The 21,376-nt window shown below is 40.3% G+C and overlaps 1 protein-coding gene across 1 annotated transcript in view; it reads right to left on the reverse strand.

The window, feature by feature from the left end:
- Positions 1 to 21,376, reverse strand: part of LOC110460706 (protein downstream neighbor of son homolog) — a 50,347-nt gene that overhangs the window by 2,491 nt on the left and 26,480 nt on the right. The window contains exons 4-9 of the mRNA XM_021513764.1: positions 19,119 to 19,237; positions 13,370 to 13,426; positions 8,958 to 9,136; positions 6,106 to 6,196; positions 3,413 to 3,550; positions 1,071 to 1,266 (exon numbers count right to left, since the gene is read on the reverse strand). Of these exons, the coding sequence (XP_021369439.1) occupies positions 1,071 to 1,266; positions 3,413 to 3,550; positions 6,106 to 6,196; positions 8,958 to 9,136; positions 13,370 to 13,426; positions 19,119 to 19,237 (780 nt within the window). The remainder of the gene's footprint in view (positions 1 to 1,070; positions 1,267 to 3,412; positions 3,551 to 6,105; positions 6,197 to 8,957; positions 9,137 to 13,369; positions 13,427 to 19,118; positions 19,238 to 21,376) is intronic.

Consider the following 21,376-nt stretch of genomic DNA (forward strand, 5'->3'; position numbering starts at 1 on the left):
TGTTAAACCACTGTATAACAGTAAATCATGACTTTGTTAAATCCCTGTATTACAGTAAATCCTGCCTTTGTTAAATCCCTGTATTATAGCAAATTCTGGCTTTATTAAATCTCTGTATTAGAGTAAATCATGATTTGAATTAACCCCTGTATTACAGTAAATCCTGACTTTGTTAAATCCCTTTATTACAGTAAATCCTGCCTTTGTTAAATCCCTTTATTACAGTAAATCCTGACTTTGTTTAATCTCTGTATTACAGTAAATCCTGACTTTGTTAAATCCCTTTATTACAGTAAATCCTGTCTTTGTTAAATCCCTTTATTACAGTAAATCCTGACTTTGTTTAATCTCTTTATTACAGTAAATCCTGACTTGGTTAAATCCCTGTATTACAGTAAATCCTGACTTTGTTAAATCCCTGTATTACAGTAAATCCTGACATTGTTAAATTCCTGTATTACCGTAAATCCTGCCTTTGTTAAACCCTGCTATAACAGTAAATCCTGACTTTAGTAAACCCCTGTATAACAGTAAATCCTGACTTTGCTAAACCCCTGGATAACAGTTAATCCTGACTTTGCTAAACCCCTGGATAACAGTAAATCCGGACTTTGTTAAATCCCTGTATCAGAGTAATTCTGGCTTTTTTAAACCTCCGTATTACAGTAAACCCTGACTTTGTTAAATCCCTGTATCAGAGTAAATTCTGGCTTTATTAAACCCCTTGATAACAGTAAACCCTGACTTTGTTAAATCCCAGTATTCAGTAAGTCCTGACTTTGTTTAACCTCTGTATTACAGTAAATCCTGACCTTGTTTAACCCCAGTATTACAGTAAATCCTGCCTTTGTTAAATCCCAGTATTCAGTAAGTCCTGACTTTGTTAAACCCTGTATAACAGTATTATAGTTAATTGTGATAATATTGATTGATGAACTTTAAAACTTTCTATAATAAGTTCTAGTAAATCACAGATTTTGTTTGTGGTCATTCAATAGTGCACTGTGTTATCTGACCAACCTACTTTGATGTGAAGATCAGTACAATTTTATCAATTTTGTTTTACTGACCTGGTGAGATTTGAGAGTGGCCCCCTTGAATGCTGTTGGAGAGAGGATGGTAGGAGGCAGGCCAGCCTGGGGTCCTGATGTGGCCACACAGCTGCGACAGTTGAGAAGATAATTATACAGTGCCTGGACATCTGAGCCGATTACATGTACTGTGGACTCTGGTCTGTTGTCAATCAGCTTGAATCCTTCTCTCTGGCTATAAAGTGTTAAGGACATCAACAGATTTTTGGGCTCTCCTGCACATAGGCTAGCGAGCCTATATCGTACAGTATTTATTAACTGAGATCTGTTCAATAGAATCTTGTTAAAGTATCATTTAAGCAATAAGATAACAATGTTGCCAGATTTTCAAAATTTTGTCCTGTCCTTGAGATAGTAATGAAATTCCTGTCAAGTATGCTCTATAAATAGTAACTATTTGGGAAAACCAGTCATGTCATATTTATAAAGACATTAAGAATGGATATAATTGTATCACAGGTTGGCAAGAACACTAAGTCTTCTGTTGCCAAGGTAGCTCAATTTATTTGGATGTTAGTATATCAATCTGTAGCTCTGGGTTCGAATCCTGGTCTAGTTCTGCTGTTTTTTGCTTTTTTGCATTTTGAACACTGTTGTTGATTCTATTTTTGTTTTGTTTCCATTCTTCAATAATTTTCATAAAAATCCTGCAGGATTTTCTTTTCAGAAATGATTTATCACAGCTATTCACCCTCAAGGTAGGGGATGATTATTTTTCTCCCATCCTATTATTTCAGTCACAACTCCACAGACAGTAGTCTGTTTGTAAACAAAAGCACATGTGGGGTATTAATATCGTCATTCACTTTTGATGACGTCAAAATTACCGATGACGCATTTTAGTTGAACACGTGCTAAACGGCACGAGGCTATCTCCCCTTAGGGGGCGACAAGCTGATCTTTCCTGGCTAAAACGGAAGACACCTCTGAAGGATGGGAGAAATAGGACTGTCCATCTCATGAAGATAATTTAGTTCCACCCATAGTATGTAGTTGACCAATAGAAACTGTGGTCAGTTAGTTAGCATATTACTGTAGATACATTCTTAGTTAATGTAGACCTGATAAGAAGATAGAACACTCAGAGATTAGACAAAGGTGGAGGCACAGTAGTCTAGTGGTAGGACGCCGGGCTCATGACCCAAGGGTTGCAGGTTCCAGTCACGGCATGTGTTGTATCCTTGAGCAAGAAACTTTACTCCGCTTGTTCTAGTCTACTCAGCTGTAATGAGTATGTGGTTGGGCAGTGCTAGAATTGTAGAATGCTAGCGGTGAGCGCTGAAATGACAGCACTGGCTGTATGCTCCCAAGGGAGTTAAGAAATATATTGGCTGGTTACAAAGGCCCTATAACCACAGATAATAATTTGTGAACCACTTTGAGACGACCTACAAACTAGGTTGCGATAAAGCGGTATGTAAGAACCTCAAATTATTATTATTATAAAGGGAAGACATCAGGTCTCGAGGACAGGAAATTAATAAAAGAAGGTTGGTTGGAGAAAGAAACCTGTGTTAGAAATATGAATGCAGACATAGATATAGATATCGGTGTCAGAAACATGGAAGTAGATTTAAAGTTGAAAATCAATAAATAATGACTTGAGCTTTTAATCCTTCCCCTCACTGTGTAAAACTTGTGGTTATAAATACTTAATTGTAGCTGTTACTAGACTAGTTCATTATAAATGACATGTGTTATTTCCCAAGTAAAAGTAACCCATTTTGTCTTCAGAACTATAAGTACAGTGAATTATACATACAAGCTGTAAGATGTCAGGCCTCTAACACTGGACACACGTTATTGAGGTTTAGTTTTTGGGCTGTTGCCTATTTGTTGAGTAAAGTTCAAAACTCCAGCAACAAAATATTTAAAAAGTAGTTCCAACTCCTGTTGACTTTGATATTCATGTCACCCCAAAGCTCGACTCTAAAGAGACCTGCAGGACAAAATAGCATCTGTGTGTACTGATGCTGTCGCTGGAATGATGTTGTCACTGGAATGTACGTAGCCAGCAATGTTATTGTTATTTTCAGTTTGGCAACGATGTTTAACATTACCACACGTGCTGGTAAACATTTCAGCCAAGTTCAGGAACCTTGTACTGAGTACAAGAATTCAAATGTAATATTTAACCCCCTTTTTCCTATGGACCTTCCAGACTGTCCCTAGGAGGGGAACATGCTCTTTATTTATACAATGATTAATGAATATGAATTCCCTTGGCCCACGGTAGTTTAAAACAAATAAGGTTCACCTACATTTAGGGAGGAGTTTTATCATGTACTTCTCCATTGTTATATGCCACTGATAAAGGATACATTTTTACCTTGTTGGGTTCAAGGGAGGGGAAATGCTTTTTGTCAAGCCCTATACTTTCCAGCCAAACTGAGGCTCCTTCGTCTGTATCAATCATCTCGTCTTCGTCATCCAGGTAGGGTTGCTCAGCCTTCTTAGTCCTGTTGTAGGGAGAAGCATGGTCTTATACTACGTACAACAAGAGACCCTAAGGGCTTGTACTGCTCGCCTGGATATTAAAGCAATCATGGCATAATATTCTCATAAATAGTATGGCAAAAAGGGATTGGGCCATTTACTGGAGCCAATCCTGGTAGCATCATGTGTATCAAAATCTTCTTGAGAGATAGTAAAACCAACTTCAACTGTCAAAGTTAACAGGTATTTCTGAAGGAATAGCGATGAAATTCTTTAAGTATCAAATATTGATGATGGCTGCCTAGCGGACATCTTGTTTGTCCAATAAACAGCAGCTATCCTACCTCTAATCAGTGCCAAAATTAACTACAGACCAAGGGGCACGTAACAAATGAAATGTGAAACTAGAAATGAATGCCCCTGTCACCATGTGTTTGATGTTTGACAAGACAGTACGGCCTTGGGCAACACTATATGCTCCCCCCCCCAATTTTATGGCAGGGGCATACAAATCTGTCAAAATCCAAGATTGTCGTCTGGCGGCCGATATCAGTCTTAAAATGAATTTTTATGAAATTTGAGAAAGATCTGTCATGTACTTTTTTAAGAAAAAACAAGAGGGCCTGTTCGCTCACCTGGATATCAAAGTAATCATGGCAAAATATTCTCCAAATAAGATCCAAGGGAACGGACCGGACCTAAAGGCCAATCCTTGTATCATATCTGTATTAGATTTTTCATGCCCAGCAATTTTATGTATGGTTATGGGGTGCGGATCTCAACTGTTTCCGAGATGTGACTCAGAAACTAGGTCCCTAGGTTTGTGGCAAGACCCCAGGGTCAATTCTGATAGCATGACTGCATTCGTCTCTTTATGTCCAACATTTGTGTTAAGTATGCGAGGATGGGGCAGACCCTGTGGTTAATCCCAATATCCTGATTACATTCATCTCTTATGCCCAACAATGGTATATATATAGTTTTGGGGTGGGGATATTAACTGTTTCAAAGTTATGACCCAGGGTTAAGTCTGCGAGGGCGGGGCAGCTAGACCCTGGGGTCAATTCTAATATCATGACTGCATTCGTCTCTTTATGCCCAGATTTTGTATATATAGTTTTGGGGTGGGGATCTTAACCATTTTGAAGTTATGACCCAGGGGTTAAGTCTCCAAGGGTGGGACAGACCCTGGGGTCAATTCTTATATCATGACTGCATTCATCTCTTTATGCCCAGCATTTGTATATACAGTTTTGGGGTGGGTATCTCAACCGTTTCAAAGTTATGACCCAGGGACTATGTTTCCAAGGGTGGGTCCATACCCCTGGGCAATCCTGGAAGCATATGTGCATTCTTCTCTTCATACTCAGCAATTGTATATATGGTTATAGGGTGGGGATATTTCCAAACAATAAACTATTTTTGACCTCACCCTTTAGCCAAGGGGGTTAGCCCCACTACTTATACAATTTGAATCCCTGATTCCCATGAATGCTTCCAACCAAATACGATTGATATCTAGTGCATAGTTCTACAGAAGTCATTTATAGCAAAATAGCCAAATTGCCCCCTTTTGGCCCCATCCCTCAGCCCCCTTTAGGGGTTAACCCTATCATTTGTACAATTTTGAATCCCCACTACCTAGGGATGCATCCAGTCAAATATGGTTGATATCAATCTCTTAGTTCCAGTGAAGAAGTCGCTTAAAGCAATATAGCAAAATAACCCTTTTTGATGCCCTCCCCCCAGGGGGTCCTACCATTTGAATAATTTTAAATCCCTGCCTCTTATGAATGCTTATGACCAAATCTGATTGATATCCAGTGCATAGTTCTACAGAAAAAGTCATTATAGCAATTTAGCCAAATAGCCCCCTTTTGGCCCCGCCCCTCAGACCCCTGGGGGATCAGCCCACCATTTGTACAATTTTGAATACCCACTACCTAGGGATGCTTCCAGTTAAATATGGTTGATGTCCATCTATCAGTTGTAGAGAAGAAGTCGCTTGAAGCAATATAGCAAAATTGCCCCATTTTGGCCTCACCCCTCAGCCCCCTGGGGGGTCAGTCCCACCATTTGTACACTTTTAAATCCCTGCTTCTCATGAATGCTTATGACCAAATATGATTGATATTCATTGCACAGTTCTACAGAAGAAGTCGTTTATAGCAATATAGCTAAATTGTCCCCTTTTGGCCCCACCCCTCAACCCCCTGGGGGGTTAGCCCCACCATTTGTACAATTTTGAATCCACACCACCTAGGGATGGTTCCAGTCAAATGTAGTTAAATTCCAATCAGTGGTTAAGAAAAAGAAGTTGTTTGAAGAAATTGTTGACACACGGACAATGATTGAACGAATGGATGGACCATGGAAGAAGAATTTGAACAGTGCACAATCTGGCGATGATTGACTAAAAAAAAAAGGGGGAATAGGACTAAACATCATACAATGAGCTGACAGGCACTTCATAATTTCATAAGAGCTTTAATAGGCAAAAATATCAACCGATAACTTGACTCATCCTTCCTAAATGGATCGTCTAAAATCATCAACACAGATAACACTACGTACTTACTGAGTGCCTTGTTTCTTCCTGACTTCTGAGCCTTTCTCTGGGTTGATGCAGTTTTTTCTGTGTTCAAGTACGGGCAAAGTGAAAGATATATCTGTAACATATTAACAAGGCTAATCATTATTTTTTTACGAAAACACAACACTGTACAAGGGTTAAAATGAACATGAAAACACAACACTGCACAAGTGTTAAAATGAACATGAACACCTGTTGAGGACAAAACATTCCTTATTTTTTCTGCAGCTAAATATTTGCCTATTTAGTCACAGCAAATAAAGAAATTAATTTTACTCAGATTTGCTATTTTACTGGTGAAACAGTCAAGGAATGGGGGGGTTAAATAGTGCCTTACTGGCAAGTAAGGTTTTGCAGCAATTTTCATAATCATATAAGACACTGTCTATATAAAAGCAACAAGCCAACTTGACGTTATACTAAACATGTCATACTAAAAATAAAAACAACTTTCATTATAGGACTCACACAACTATAAGCCAATCAGCAAGTGTTTCGTATGTTTGTAGTTCCTATCTGAAATAAGTTCCGGCTAATCACTGGGCCACTGAAGGAGTTTAATAAGGAACTGATGACAGATTTTTAGATATATGAAATGTTCAGGTATTTAACTTTTGAAAAATATATACTTTTGATATATTTCCATGTCTGTGTGCGGATTTGCACAGGAGCAAAATGTCTGGGGGCGTTTCTGTTTTGGGTCACTGGTTTTGCTTGTAAACTTCCGGTTGTCACCTTCTTGGCACTGTGACACTCCAATATGCCACTAAACCTACCAAAAAAGTCATTTTGTAGCCTTTGCAAGGTATGTATTTATGAATCTAGACAGTTGTCACTAGTTTTGAACTTCAAATATTTAAGTTATTAGCTAAAATGTTTGGTAATAACATATAGTAAATGATTTAGTTGTGCGAGTCATATGTTAATGCATCTTCGCTAGCCAAGTGTTGCTTCGTATACACTCCACTTAGCCTTGGCGGATATAGCCGTGTTTTCACAATTCTTTCCACTGCCACCTAAAGGATATACCGAGTTATCGCTCTTCTCCCAAAAGACTTTAAACCAATCAGAATGACTGTTACATACACACTCCATCGGTGTGTTGACATGAGCAAGTGTATGTCGAGGCGGAGTATAAATGACAGAGCAATATGGAAACAATCTAAAGGCAGCACACATATTTTCCCAGGTCATCATTTACATGTGGCACGTAGTCAAGGATTTCCACCAACTGATTTAAAACTCCAGAAGTTACCCCAAAGATCGTGCACCTATTTTTGGGGGCAAAACACTCTGATATAAACGACAATGTGCTTCCGTACAGGGCGTCGCCATTACTGTTTTCCTCCGTCAACAGCGCTTTATGTAAGACACGATCTCATTGGATGTGAGCGATTGGCACATCACAAAAAGTTGAAGGCTCTGTAAACACGGCTTTATCCGCCAAGTGTAAGTGGAGTGTATACGAAGCGAACACTTGGCTAGCGAAGATCATGTTAATGTGTTATGATTTGACTGGAACTTCGATGACCATATCTCCACAATGGTAAAGTGACAAACCAGGGACATAGATATATGTGAGCTCCAAACTGTCAATTTACCATGACCAAGATCTAACATAGGGTGTAGTACTCTGAGCCCCCAACTGTTGTAGACATGACACAGGGTGTAGTACTCTGAGCCCCCAACTGTTGTAGACATGACATAGGGTGTAGTACTCTGAGCCCCCAACTGTTGTAGACATGACACAGGGTGTAGTACTCTGAGCCCCCAACTGTTGTAGACATGACACAGGGTGTAGTACTCTGAGCCCCCAACTGTTGTAGACATGACATAGGGTGTAGTACTCTGAGCCCCCAACTGTTGTAGACATGACACAGGGTGTAGTACTCTGAGCCCCCAACTGTTGTAGACATGACACAGGGTGTAGTACTCTGAGCCCCCAACTGTTGTAGACATGACACAGGGTGTAGTACTCTGAGCCCCCAACTGTTGTAGACCTGACATAGGGTGTAGTACTCTGAGCCCCCAACTGTTGTAGACATGACACAGGGTGTAGTACTCTGAGCCCCCAACTGTTGAAGACCTGACATAGGGTGTAGTACTCTGAGCCCCCAACTGTTTTAGATCTGACACAGGGTGTAGTACGCTGAACCCCAAACTGTTGTAGACATGACATAGGGTGTAGTACGCTGAACCCCCAACTGTTGTAGACATGACACAGGGTGTAGTACTCTGAGCCCCTAACTGTTGTAGACATGACATAGGGTGTAGTACTCTGAGCCCCTAACTGTTGTAGACCTGACATAGGGTGTAGTACGCTGAGCCCCTAACTGTTGTAGACCTGACATGGGGTGAAGTACTCTGAACCGCCAACTGTTGTAGACATGACACAGGGTGTAGTACGCTGAACCCCAAACTGTTGTAGATCTGACATAGGGTGTAGTACGCTGAGCCCCCAACTGTTGTAGACATGACATGGGGTGTAGCACTCTGAGCTCCCAACTGTTGTAGACATGACATAGGGTGTAGTACTCTGAGCCCCCAACTGTTGTAGACCTGACATAGGGTGTAGTACTCTGAGCCGCCAACTGTTGTAGACATGACATAGGGTGTAGTACTCTGAGCCCCTAACTGTTGTAGACATGACACAGGGTGTAGTACTCTGAGCCCCCAACTGTTGTAGACATGACATAGGGTGTAGTACGCTGAGCCCCTAACTGTTGTAGACCTGACATGGAGTGTAGCACTCCGAGCCCCCAACTATTTTAGATCTGACATGGGGTAAAGTGCTCGAAATAACGAGGTTCGACTGTATGTAGGCTAGTAAGTCTTACCTTCCCCTTTCAGGGACTGTCTCATGCCCCTGGTTGTCGGGGTGATGAGAGCACTGAGATTTGTTTGCCCTGCCACAGCAGATGCCCGGAACAGCACAGAGAACTGATGAGTGCACACATAAAAGTAAGGGCAGTGCTGGGCACGTAACTGATGGAACACTGAAGTGAAGCTCTCTGTCCTGTAACACAAAATTATACCAAAACTGTAAGGGTAAGTAATACCCCCCGCTCCTACATAAACTAGAACTGTAAGCAACAGGTTAAGTAATACCCCACGCTCCTACATAAACCAGAACTGTAAGTCAAAGGGTAAGCAATACCCCCCACTCCTACATAAACCAGAACTGTAAGCCAAAAGGTAAGTAATACCCCCTGCTCCTACATAAACCAGAACTGTAAGCCACAGGGCAAGTAATACCCCCCGCTTCTACATAAACCAGAACTGTAAGCCAAAGGGTAAGGAATACCCCCCGCTCCTACATAAACCAGAACTGTAAGGGAAAGTAATACCCCCCGCTCCTACATAAACTAGAACTGTAAGCAACAGGTTAAGTAATCCCCCACGCTCCTACATAAACCAGAACTGTAAGTCAAAGGGTAAGTAATACCCCACGCTCCTACATAAACCAAAACTGTAAGTCAAAGGGTAAGTAATACCCCCCGCTCCTACATAAACCAGATCTGTAAGCCACAGGGCAAGTAATACCCCCCACTTCTACATAAACCAGAACTGTAAGCCACAGGGCAAGTAATACCCCCCACTTCTACATAAACCAGAACTGTAAGGGTAAGTAATACACCCCGCTCCTACATAAACCAGAACTGGAAGGGTAAGTAATACCCCCCACTCCTACATAAACCAGAACAGTAAGCCAAACGGTAAGTAATACCCCCTGCTCCTTCAAAAACCAGAACTGTAAGCCAAATGGTAAGTAATACCCCCCGCCCCTACATAAACCAGAACTGTAAGCCACAGGGCAAGTAATACCCCCCGCTTCTACATAAACCAAAACTGTAAGCCACAGGGTAAGTAATACCCCCCGCTCCTGCATAAACCAGAACTGTAAGGGTAAGTAATACACCCCGCTCCTACATAAACCAGAAATGTAAGCCAAAGGGTAAGTAATACCATCGCTCCTACATAAACTAGAACTGTAAGCAACAGGTTAAGTAATACCCCACGCTCCTACATAAACCAGAACTGGAAGGGTAAGTAATACCCCCCACTCCTACATAAACCAGAACAGTAAGCCAAACGGTAAGTAATACCCCCTGCTCCTTCAAAAACCAGAACTGTAAGCCAAATGGTAAGTAATACCCCCCGCCCCTACATAAACCAGAACTGTAAGCCAAAGGGTAAGTAATAGCCCCCGCTCCTACATAAACCAGATCTGTAAGCCACAGGGCAAGTAATACCCCCCACTTCTACATAAACCAGAACTGTAAGCCACAGGGCAAGTAATACCCCCCACTTCTACATAAACCAGAACTGTAAGGGAAAGTAATACCCCCCGCTTCTACATAAACCAGAACTGTAAGCCAAAGGGCAAGTAATACCCCCCGCTCCTACATATACCAGAACTGTAAGCCACAGGTTAAGTAATCCCCCCCGCTCCTACATAACCCAGAACTGTAAGCCACAGGGTAAGTAATACCCCGGCTTCTACATAAACCAGAACTGTAAGCTACAAGGTAAGAAATACCCCCCGCCCCTACATAAACCAGAACTGTAAGCTACAAGGTAAGAAATACCCCCCGCCCCTACATAAACCAGAACTGTAAGCCACAAGGTAAGTAATACCCCGGCTTCTACATAAACCAGAACTGTAAGCCCAAGGGAAAGTAAAAACCCCCGCTCCTACATAAACCAGATCTGTAAGCCACAGGGCAAGTAATACCCCCCACTTCTACATAAACCAGAACTGTAAGCCAAAGGGAAAGTAATACCCCCAGCTCCGACATAAACCAGAACTGCAAGCCAAAGGGTAAGTAATACCCCCCACTCCTACATAAACCAGAACAGTAAGCCAAACGGTAAGTAATACCCCCTGCTCCTTCAAAAACCAGAACTGTAAGCCAAATGGTAAGTAATACCCCCCGCCCCTACATAAACCAGAACTGTAAGCCAAATGGTAAGTAATACCCCCCGCCCCTACATAAACCAGAACTGTAAGTCAAAGGGAAAGTAATACCCCCCGCTTCTACATAACCCAGAACTGTAAGCCAAAGGGTAAGTAATCCCACCGCTCCTACATAAACTAGAACTGTAAGCCAAAGGGTAAGTAATACCCCCGCTCCTACATAAACCAGAATTGTAAGCCAAAGGGTAAGTAATATCCACCTCTCCTACATAAACCAGAACTGTAAGTCAAAGGGTAAGTAATACCCCACGCTTCTACATAAACCAGAACTGTAAGCCACAGGGCAAGTAATACCCCCCACTTCTACATAAACCAGAACTGTAAGCCAAAGGGTAAGTAATAGCCCCCGCTCCTACATAAACCAGAACGGTAAGCCAAAGGGTAAGTAATACCCCACGCTTCTACATAAACCAGAACTGTAAGCCACAGGGCAAGTAATACCCCCCACTTCTACATAAACCAGAACTGTAAGCCAAATGGTAAGTAATACCCCCCGCCCCTACATAAACCAGAACTGTAAGCCAAAAGGTAAGTAATACCCCCTGCTCCTTCAAAAACCAGAACTGTAAGCCAAATGGTAAGTAATACCCCCCGCTCCTACATAAACTAAAACTGTAAGCAACAGGTTAAGTAATACCCCACGCTCCTACATAAACCAGAACTGCAAGCCAAAGGGTAAGTAATACCCCCAGCTCCTACATAAACCAGAACTGTAAGCCAAACGGTAAGTAATAACCCCGGCTCCTACATAAACAAGAGGCCCAATGGGCCTGAATCGCTCACCTGGTATTTATCTCACACTTGTAATCTTAAAAGCGGACTAAAACACAACTACAGGCAGAATATCAGTGTTTGATTCATAAGAACCTATTAATAGATTTTAAACATATTACGATGTTACTGGCATTATCCTAGGACTCTAGGTTATTCAGAAGAAGTCGTTTAAAGGTTTTAAACATATTTGACCCCTGTGACCTTGAATATAAGTCAAGGTCATTTATTTGAACAAACTTGGTAGCTCTTCATCCCAGCATATTACTGGCAAAATATCATTATCCTAGAGGTCTCTTAGTTATTCAGAAGAAGTTGTTTAAAGATTTTTTAAGACAATTGACCCCTGTGACCTTGAAAATGGTCCCAGGGGTCAAGACGGATTGACGACAGATGCTGCACCATGGCATAAGCTCACCTTCGGGCCAGGTGAGCTAAATATGCAGGTATTCTAACCTACCACTATTTTTTATGTTGATGTACTCGAGATTTCAGGAGTATTCTTACCTACCTATATTTTTTTATAACATGTTTAAATGATTTTAACACATTTGATCCCTGTCACCTTGAATATGGGCAAAAGACGTTCATTTAGACAAACCTTGTAGCTCTTATATATCTGTGCATGTTCTGGTCTCACATATCACTATAGCCTAGACCTAGACTCTGTTGTTTAAACGTTTTCAATAATTTTTGACATTTAACACATTAAACACATGTTTTCCACAACAAAGTTGGTAGCCCTTTATCCCAGTATGTTTCGGACCAAATATCATCACAATTGACCTTTAGGTTATTCAGGGGAAGTTGTTAAAAAGATTTCAACATATTTGATCCAATTGACCTTTAATATGGGTGAAGGTCATTCTCATGAACAAACATGACAGACTTACAGTAAACATGCTACTAGCAAAATATCAACACCCTAGGCCTTTTGGTTGTTCAGAAGAAATATCAGAAGAAATTGTTTAAAATATTTTTTAAGACAATTGACCACTTGACCTTGAATATGGGTAAAGATCAATCATTTAAACAAACTTGGCAACTCTTTATCCCAGCTTGCTACTGGATAATTATCATCACCCTAGTTTTAGCCATTTTGGTTATTCAGAAGTCATTGAAAACTTTAAACATATTTGACCCCTGTGACCTTGAATATGATTAGTAGCCATTCATTTGAACAAACTTGGTAGCACTTCACATCTGCATGCTACTTGCTAAATATAATCACCCTAAGCCTTTTGGTTATTCAGAAAAGGTTGTTTAAAGTAAAACACTAATGCTGAACAGGCAACGGACATGCACCACAGCAGAAGTTTACTTGGCCCTTTTGGCTAGGTGAGCTAAATGTAAGAACAGTATTACGGATGGTGGAGATTCTTTAACACTTTTTTTTCTATGTTTATTTACTGGAGATGGTTTTTTTTACCATAAATATGACCTAAGTAATTATTTTCTTTACATATATTTATATAAAAAAAGAAATTTAAAGATTCTTACCAGTCTGATTGTAATGCTGTCTGCACCAAGTTATCTAGTAGTCCTATATTGGCTGTCCTGAATAAGAAATCAACAAGGTATGATCACAAGTGATACAAATCCCCTCACATTCACACATTGTGTGCACATTCATATGAATGAGGAAATGAATAGAAAATGTAATAATGTAATAGTAACTGCTCTATAGACTGCACTTCAAAGGTCATGGCAAATAATTGTATCAAGTTTCACAAAATTTCGTTGAGGAATGCAGTCGAAAGAGCGATGACAAAGATTTTCTAAAAATAGTACATTTGTAAATGACCTTGAACTTTCAGTCAGTAACCCAAAACACAAATGGCTAGAGCGATGACAAAGTTTTTCTAAAGACAGTAACAGTGACCTTGACCTTCAATGTAGAAACCTGAAACACGAATTTGTTCCAGGCATTGCCTACCAAACACACATATCAAGTTAAATGAAATTCCATTGAGGAATGAAGACACTAGAGCGATGACAATGTTTTTCTAAACAAGAATTACGCGCAATTATATGTCTCGCCTGTCCCCACTTTGAGCATACAATTCAATGTGTCAAGCATTGCAAGTTTGAGCCGAAATTCAGAATTTTACATTTTATAAACAAGTTTGGCAATACATCGGAGGCATAAAAGGAACAAGTGCTAATTGAAATGGGAGCCGGCCATTACAGATGCCCCCCAAAACTAACCCCCCCCCCCCACGCAATTCGGAAAAGCAAATGTAAATAGGAGAATGGATCTCACAGTACCATAGTTCACGTACCTACCAAATTTGAGCGAAATCAAAATATATGTGAATTTCGACCAATCATGTAGAAGCCAGTATACAACAAGCCTATTGTCAGATCAGAAAACGCAATTCAGTTCACAGTGCAAAAATACACTTACATACCAAATTTTAGCGAAATCAAACAATAACTGAATTTCGACCAATCAGAAGCCAATACACAGTGGCTATTTTCTGTCAAACAGAAAACGGATGTTGCGGCTGAGTGCGCAGTGCTTAAATACATGTACTTACCAAATTTGATTGAAATAGGAAAATAACGGAATTTCAACCAATCAGAAGCCAATATAAGGTGGCCATTTTGTCAAATCAGAAAATGGATGTTGCGGCTGAGTTCTTGGTTACAAAATACACCCAAATAATAAATTGGAGGGAAATTGAACAATATCTGAATTTCAACCAATGAGAAGCCAGCAGCCATGTTTGTTGTCTTATTCCGTTAAAACATTGATGTTGTAACCCTAAGGATGGTACTGATCATCCAAACTTACAGCCCAAGTTTAATTAATAATAACATAATATATACAACATTTATATAGCGCCCTATTTAATTTGTAAAATTTCTCTAAAGCGCTTTACAACATATGGATAATAGTTATAGAACTTTATAATTGTGAAAAAAAACACAAAGGCTTACAATCACTTTTATACATTCAAGCAAGCAATGTGCACATAATTGAACAAATAAAGGGTGGTTTTGAGATTTTGGGACACACAACAATGATTTTGACTCCGACCGCAGTGATCGTTACATCACGGCTGATACAGGGTAACAAGCTCCTGTAGGTACTGAGGAGCTATTCCATTCAGTGCCTTGTATGTGAACACCAACATTTTGTAACGCGACCTGTATCTAGCACAGGTGTGATGTGCTCTCTCTTTCGAGTACGAGTAACCAGCCGTGCTGCAGTCTTCTGGACCCTCTGCGGACGACTAGTTAGTTTGTCAGATATACCACAAAAGTCTTTACTCAAAGTCTTACGAGATTCAACAATGTTTTAGCGATAAATCATGAGAGCTCTCGAGTAGCGATCATGTGATTGGTCATGTGATCGAAGAGCTCTTTTGATAACTTCCGGAACATTTCGCTGGTTGAAATGGCCGGGTTGAAATTGTGAGTTGATTTCGGTGTCTTTTACAATAAGTAATCCATCTGAACAATTAAAATAAATTCTTATTACAGATTTAGTGTGATCCTTTCATATTGTTGCCATAAATTTCCGTGATACTACATAATGCCTGACATTCAACCACTACGCAACGGTGTGGGCTTCAGCATCAAAATTTCCCGTCTAGTTGATACCTCACACTGTCAGTAGAACTAGCACAAAACATGTTTCCTGTCATGTTTGTAAGGTTAAGTTCATTGCTAGAAACTTTGATTAATACTATGTCCGGCTAAGTGTTTCTTTACAAATATAATCTCATTACGAAAGTAAAGTGAACGACCGGTAAATATATAAGGGGCATGTCATGAATAAAATGGAAAAAGTCTTTGTTCTGAATGCTGAAATATGTAATTTAAAAGTTCAAATACTGAACACAGTTTTCTTCACTTTCACAGCTGATTATTTCTGTCCTCTTGCATGTTTCAACATTCTGTAATATTATCAAGAAGTTCAAATGTAAATGAACATAGACAAGTATTATCCTTATTTTTACAAACCCATCCAAACACATAGTTCAAAGTTTAAACTGAACATCAGTTAGTACTGTGGCTGCTGTGAAAAGTGGCCTGTCCAACTAAATTTCGAAATTTAAAGTAAAATCTGCTTCTTCAGTATATCTCAACTATGTGATATTTTGTTTTGTTAACTTTGTGCTATTAAATGTATATAATCATATTCAATATATACAAAAAAAACTGCCAAAGTCAAAACAAAGTTCATGACTTAAATATTTTTTACTTTATTTCACTGATATAGTTGAGTAAGATAGTCTTTTTGCCGTGAAAAAATGCCGCAAATGAAACCTCTCTTATTTTCACCTCAATTCCCTTAAAGAGACTGTAAAACTCACAGATTGTTCTCCAAGAATTCTGGCATGTATGGTAGTAACAGGATTTGGCAATAGCGTTCACTTGTTTCTCCATGTTCAGTGAACTATCAAAGTATACCCCTAGGTTTTTAATAGCTGGGACAGTCTCAATAGTTCTGGCACCGACCTTGAGCTTAAAAGCCATTGTTTGCTGACATTTTGGGGAAAAGATGATTAGTCCCTTCTTTTCCTGATAAAGCTTTAGCATGTTGGCGTTCATCCAGGTCCTGATATCTGTCAGACAAGCTTCCAGATTTTCTGAGACTGTATCCCCACTGTCTTGTGGTTTGATGACCATGTAAATTTGTGTGTCATCAGCATAGCAATGATAGAGAAAACTATGGCGACGACAAATCTCTCCAATCGGTTTTCAGTACAGGCAATATTTTCGGGGTCCTAACACTGACCCTTGAGAAACCCTGAAATCTAGTACTTTGTCATGTGAGGTGGTAGATCCGATGGCAACACATTGTCGTCGTTCACTCAGATAAGACTGTATCCAGCATAGTGCGGTATCAGTCACTCCATAAGAGTATTCCAGACGTTTATAAAGTATGCCATGGTCGATGACGTCAAATGCAGCTGAGAAGTCCAGCATGACGAGCACCGCTCTGCACTTGTTATCCAATGCAGAAGATATATCATCATGTACACGTAAGAAGGTCGTCTCAGTAGAGTGTCCCATGCGGTAGGTCGATTGCATGTTGTCATGGAGACTGTTTGCATGGAGATGACCCTCTAAACGCTGGGACACTACCTTCTCCAAGATCTCAGACAGAAAAGGCAGATTTGAAACTGGGCGGTAGTTCTTCAGCTCCTCCTAGTTCGTACCAGGCTTCTTTAACAATGGTCTTACATGTGCCTTCTTGAAACATAATGGTGACTCAGCCAATGATTTGTTCATGTTTGAGGTAATCAAGGGAAGCAGTGCTTCCAGACATTGCTTTAATATGTCTGTAGGCAGTGGATCAAGCTCACATTCTTCGATTATTTCCGAATAATAATTATAAGCCTTCTTTGACTGAATGAGAAGTGAACCAACTAGCTGACATTGTTCCCTATAGCTATAAACTGTTGGTGAACGGTTAATTTGGACTGTCACCACTGTCTCTCTGCTTAATTAGTCTAACACTATAAATGTTTGAGATACAGTATATAACATACAGCTGAAGGCAAAAGCTTTACATTTAGGAAGATGCTGTGAAAGTCACTGGACCGCTAAATGTAGGCCACATTCAACATATCATGCATGGTTTATAATCCATGAGCTATGAATATAAGACGCATGGTCCAAGTTTGGTTCGTCTGGCACTTATACTTTTTGAGAGAAAAAAAGAGCTAAATGCAAAAACCTTACATTGATGAAGATGCTGTCGAAGTCACTGGACCGTGAAATATAGGGCACATTCAGCATAGGATGAAGTATATAAGACGCATGGTCCGAGTTTGGTTTGTCTAGCTCATACCTTTTGAGAAACAGAGTTAGCTCTGTTTCTCAAAAGGTATGCAAAAACTTAATGATTACTCCTCCGCCTCCGCCGCTGCCGCCGGAAAAGTAACATCCGTCGCAGGCGAGACAAAAAAGTAACAGTGACCTTGACCTTCATCGTAGTTATCCAAACCACGAACTTGTTCCAGGTATTGTCATACCAAACACTCGTATGAAGTTTCATGAAATTCTGTTGAGAAATGAAGTCGCTAGCTAGAGCAATGAAAAAGAGTGTAACATACGTACATACAGCCAGAATCCTATATATACCACCTCAAACTTTCGTTGTAAGGGGATAATATTTGAAAATTAATATCACATATTGCTGCTGGCTTAATGTTTAGAGTTATGTAGTGATGGTCTAGTGTTTAGAGTAATGTGATGGGGGTCTAGTGTTTAGAGTAATGTGATGGGGGGGTCTAGTGTTTAGAGTAATGTTTTGTGGGGGTCTAGTGTTTAGAGTAATGTGATGGGGGTCTAGTGTTTAGAGTTATGTGATGGGGGGTCTAGTGTTTAGAGTAATGTGATGGGGGTCTAGTGTTTAGAGTTATGTGATGGGGGGTCTAGTGTTTAGAGTATTGTGATGGGGTCTAGTGTTTAGAGTAATGTGGTGATGGCCTGGTCTAGTGTTTAGAGATATGTGATGGGGGTTTAGTGTTTAGAATAATGTGATTGGGGGTCTAGTGTTTAGAGTAATGTGATGGGGGTCTAGTGTTTAGAGTAACCTGATTGGGGTCTAGTGTTTAGAGTAATGTGATGGGGGGTCTAGTGTTTAGAGTAATGTGGTGATGGCCTGGTCTAGTGTTTAGAGATATGTGATGGGGGTTTAGTGTTTAGAATAATGTGATTGGGGGGCTAGTGTTTAGAGTAATGTGATGGGGGGCCTAGTGTTTAGAGTAATGTGATGGGGGGCTAGTGTTTAGAGTAATGTGATTGGGGGGTCTAGTGTTTAGAGTAATGTGGTGATGGTCTAGTGTTTAGAGTAATGTGATGGGGATCTAGTACTTAGAGTAATGTGATGGGGGTCTAGTGTTTAGAGTAACCTGATTGGGGTCTAGTGTTTAGAGTAATGTGATTGTGGGGTATAGTGTTTAGAGTAATGTGATTGGGGGGTCTAGTGTTTAGAGTAATGTGATGGGGATCTAGTACTTAGAGTAATGTGATGGGGGGTCTAGTGTTTAGAGTAATGTGATGGGGGTCTAGTGTTTAGAGTAATGTGATGGGGGTCTAGTGTTTAGAGTAATGTGATGGGGTGTCTAGTTTTTAGAGTAATGTGATGGGGGTCTTGTGTTTAGAGTAATGTGATGGGGGTCTAGTAGTGTTTAGTCATGGTTTTGTCTAGTGTTCAGTGTTATTTTAGGAATAGGTAATAGGTAAAACTGGAGCCTGTCAATATTGCAGAAAAACATTGAAATACCTTAATTTAGCATCAGGAGCAATTCTTGGGAAGAGCTTCATCCAAGGAAGGCTAGGATAAATCCAGTACAAGCCTGCCTCCTGGAAGTGGGCCTTTCTCTCTGACTCTTTCAGCGCCATCTGGAGGGTCAAGTTGAAACTGAATATTTACTCATTTCACTGTCAAATTAAGTGTTTAAAGCAAGAGGGCCTAAAAAATTCATATGGTTTACACTTTACACAAACTGGAAACAAGCCAACCATAATGTAAATGTTCCTGAAATAATATATGGAAATGTTAAAATGTATCATCCTATTTCAGAGAGTATTTCTCACTATTTCCCATAATGCACCACACTGCTAAACCCACATCAATGTACACCTTTATAATGACAAAACTTAATCCTATGGTATGCCTTACACAATATGAGCTTATAATCAGCCAACTCTGCAAAGCTTCTGTTGTTCTTAAAAGATTTAAAACAATGTGTTCCTCTTAGTCTTGCAATTCTGTCTTCCACCTTCATTTAATCAAAATGTTATCCCATTCATCAAGTGATGCTTATAACACACAAAATATAGCCAGTCTTATTATCTATATCTAAAACATTGTCCCTTAATATAGCCAGTCTTATTATCTATATCTAAAACATTGTCCCTTAATATAGTCAGTCTTATTATCTATATCTAAAACATTGCCCCTTAATATAGCCAGTCTTATTATCTATATCTAAAACATTGTCCCTTAATATAGCCAGTCTTATTATCTATGTCTAAAACATTGTCCCTTAATATAGTCAGTATTATTATCTATATCTAAAACATTGCCCCTTAATATAGCCAGTCTTATTATCTATATCTAAAACATTGTCCCTTAAAGCTACAACCAAGATAGCCTCTCCCACTCCTTTAATGGGAATTTGGAACATCATTAAATTTTGTTTATATTGAACATTTCCAATACAAGTCTCTCAATAAGTATTATGATGAGAAATTACATTCATAGGGCTATGAATGCAATCCAGCTTTATGGAAAATGTGTACCAGATTTGGTAGTATGACTGTACTGAAGTAGCTAGTGTCTCTGAGGGGGTGGTATGACTGTACCAGTGTATCTAGTTCCAGTGAGGGGGTGGTATGACTTTACTGGTGTATCTTGTTCCTGTGAGGGGGGGTATGACTGTTCTTGAGTATCTACTTCCTATGAGTGGGTGGTATGACTGTACCAGAGTATATAGTTCCTGTGAGGGGGTTGTATGACTGTACTTGAGTATCTAGTTCCTAGGAGGGGGTGGTATGACTGTATTGAAGATTCTAGTGTCTCTGAGGGTGTGGTATGACTGTACTGAAGTATCTAGTGCCCATGCGGGGGTGGTATGACTGTACTGGAGTATCTAGTTCCTGTGAGGGGGGGGTATGACTGTACCAGTGTATCTGTGAGGGGGTGGTATGACTTTACTGGAGTATCTAGGTCCTGTGAGGGGGGGGCATGACTGGACTGAAGTATCTAGTTCCTTTGAGGGGGTGGTATGACTGAACCAGTGTATCTGGAGGTTCTGTGAGGGGGTGGTATGTCTGTACTTGAGTATCTAGTTCCTAGGAGGGGGTGGTATGACTGTATTGAAGATTCTAGTGTCTCCGAGGGGGTGGTATGACTGTACCGTGGTATCTAGTTCCTGTGAGGGGGTTGTATGACTGTACTTGAGTATCTACTTCCTATTAGAGGGTGGTATGACTGTACCGTGGTATCTAGTTCCTGTGAGGGGGTGCTATGACTTTACTGGAGTATCTAGGTCCTGTGAGGGGGGGGCATGACTGGACTGAAGTATCTAGTTCCTGTGAGGGGTGGTATGACTGTACTGGAGTATCTAGTTCCTGTGAGGGGGGGGTATGACTGTACCAGTGTATGTAGTTCCTGTAAGGGGTGGTATGACTGTACTGGAGTATCTCGTTCGTGTGAGAGGGTGGTATGACTACCAGTGTATCTAGTTCCTGTGAGGGGGGGGTATGACTGTACCAGTGTATGTAGTTCCTGTAAGGGGTGGTATGACTGTACTGAAGTATCTAGTTCCTGTGAGGGGGTTATATGACTTTACTGGAGTATCTAGTTCCTGTGAGGGGGTGGTATGACTGTACTGAAGTATCTAGTGTCTATGAGAGGGTGGTAGGACTGTACCAGTGTATATAGTTCCTGTGAGAGGGGGGTATGACTGTACCAGTGTATATAGTTCCTGTGAGAGGGGGGTATGACTGTACCAGTGTATATAGTTCCTGTGAGGG

The sequence above is a fragment of the Mizuhopecten yessoensis genome, unplaced genomic scaffold (genome assembly GCF_002113885.1).
Source record: "Mizuhopecten yessoensis strain PY_sf001 unplaced genomic scaffold, ASM211388v2 scaffold10459, whole genome shotgun sequence".
Lineage (NCBI taxonomy): Eukaryota > Metazoa > Mollusca > Bivalvia > Pectinida > Pectinidae > Mizuhopecten > Mizuhopecten yessoensis.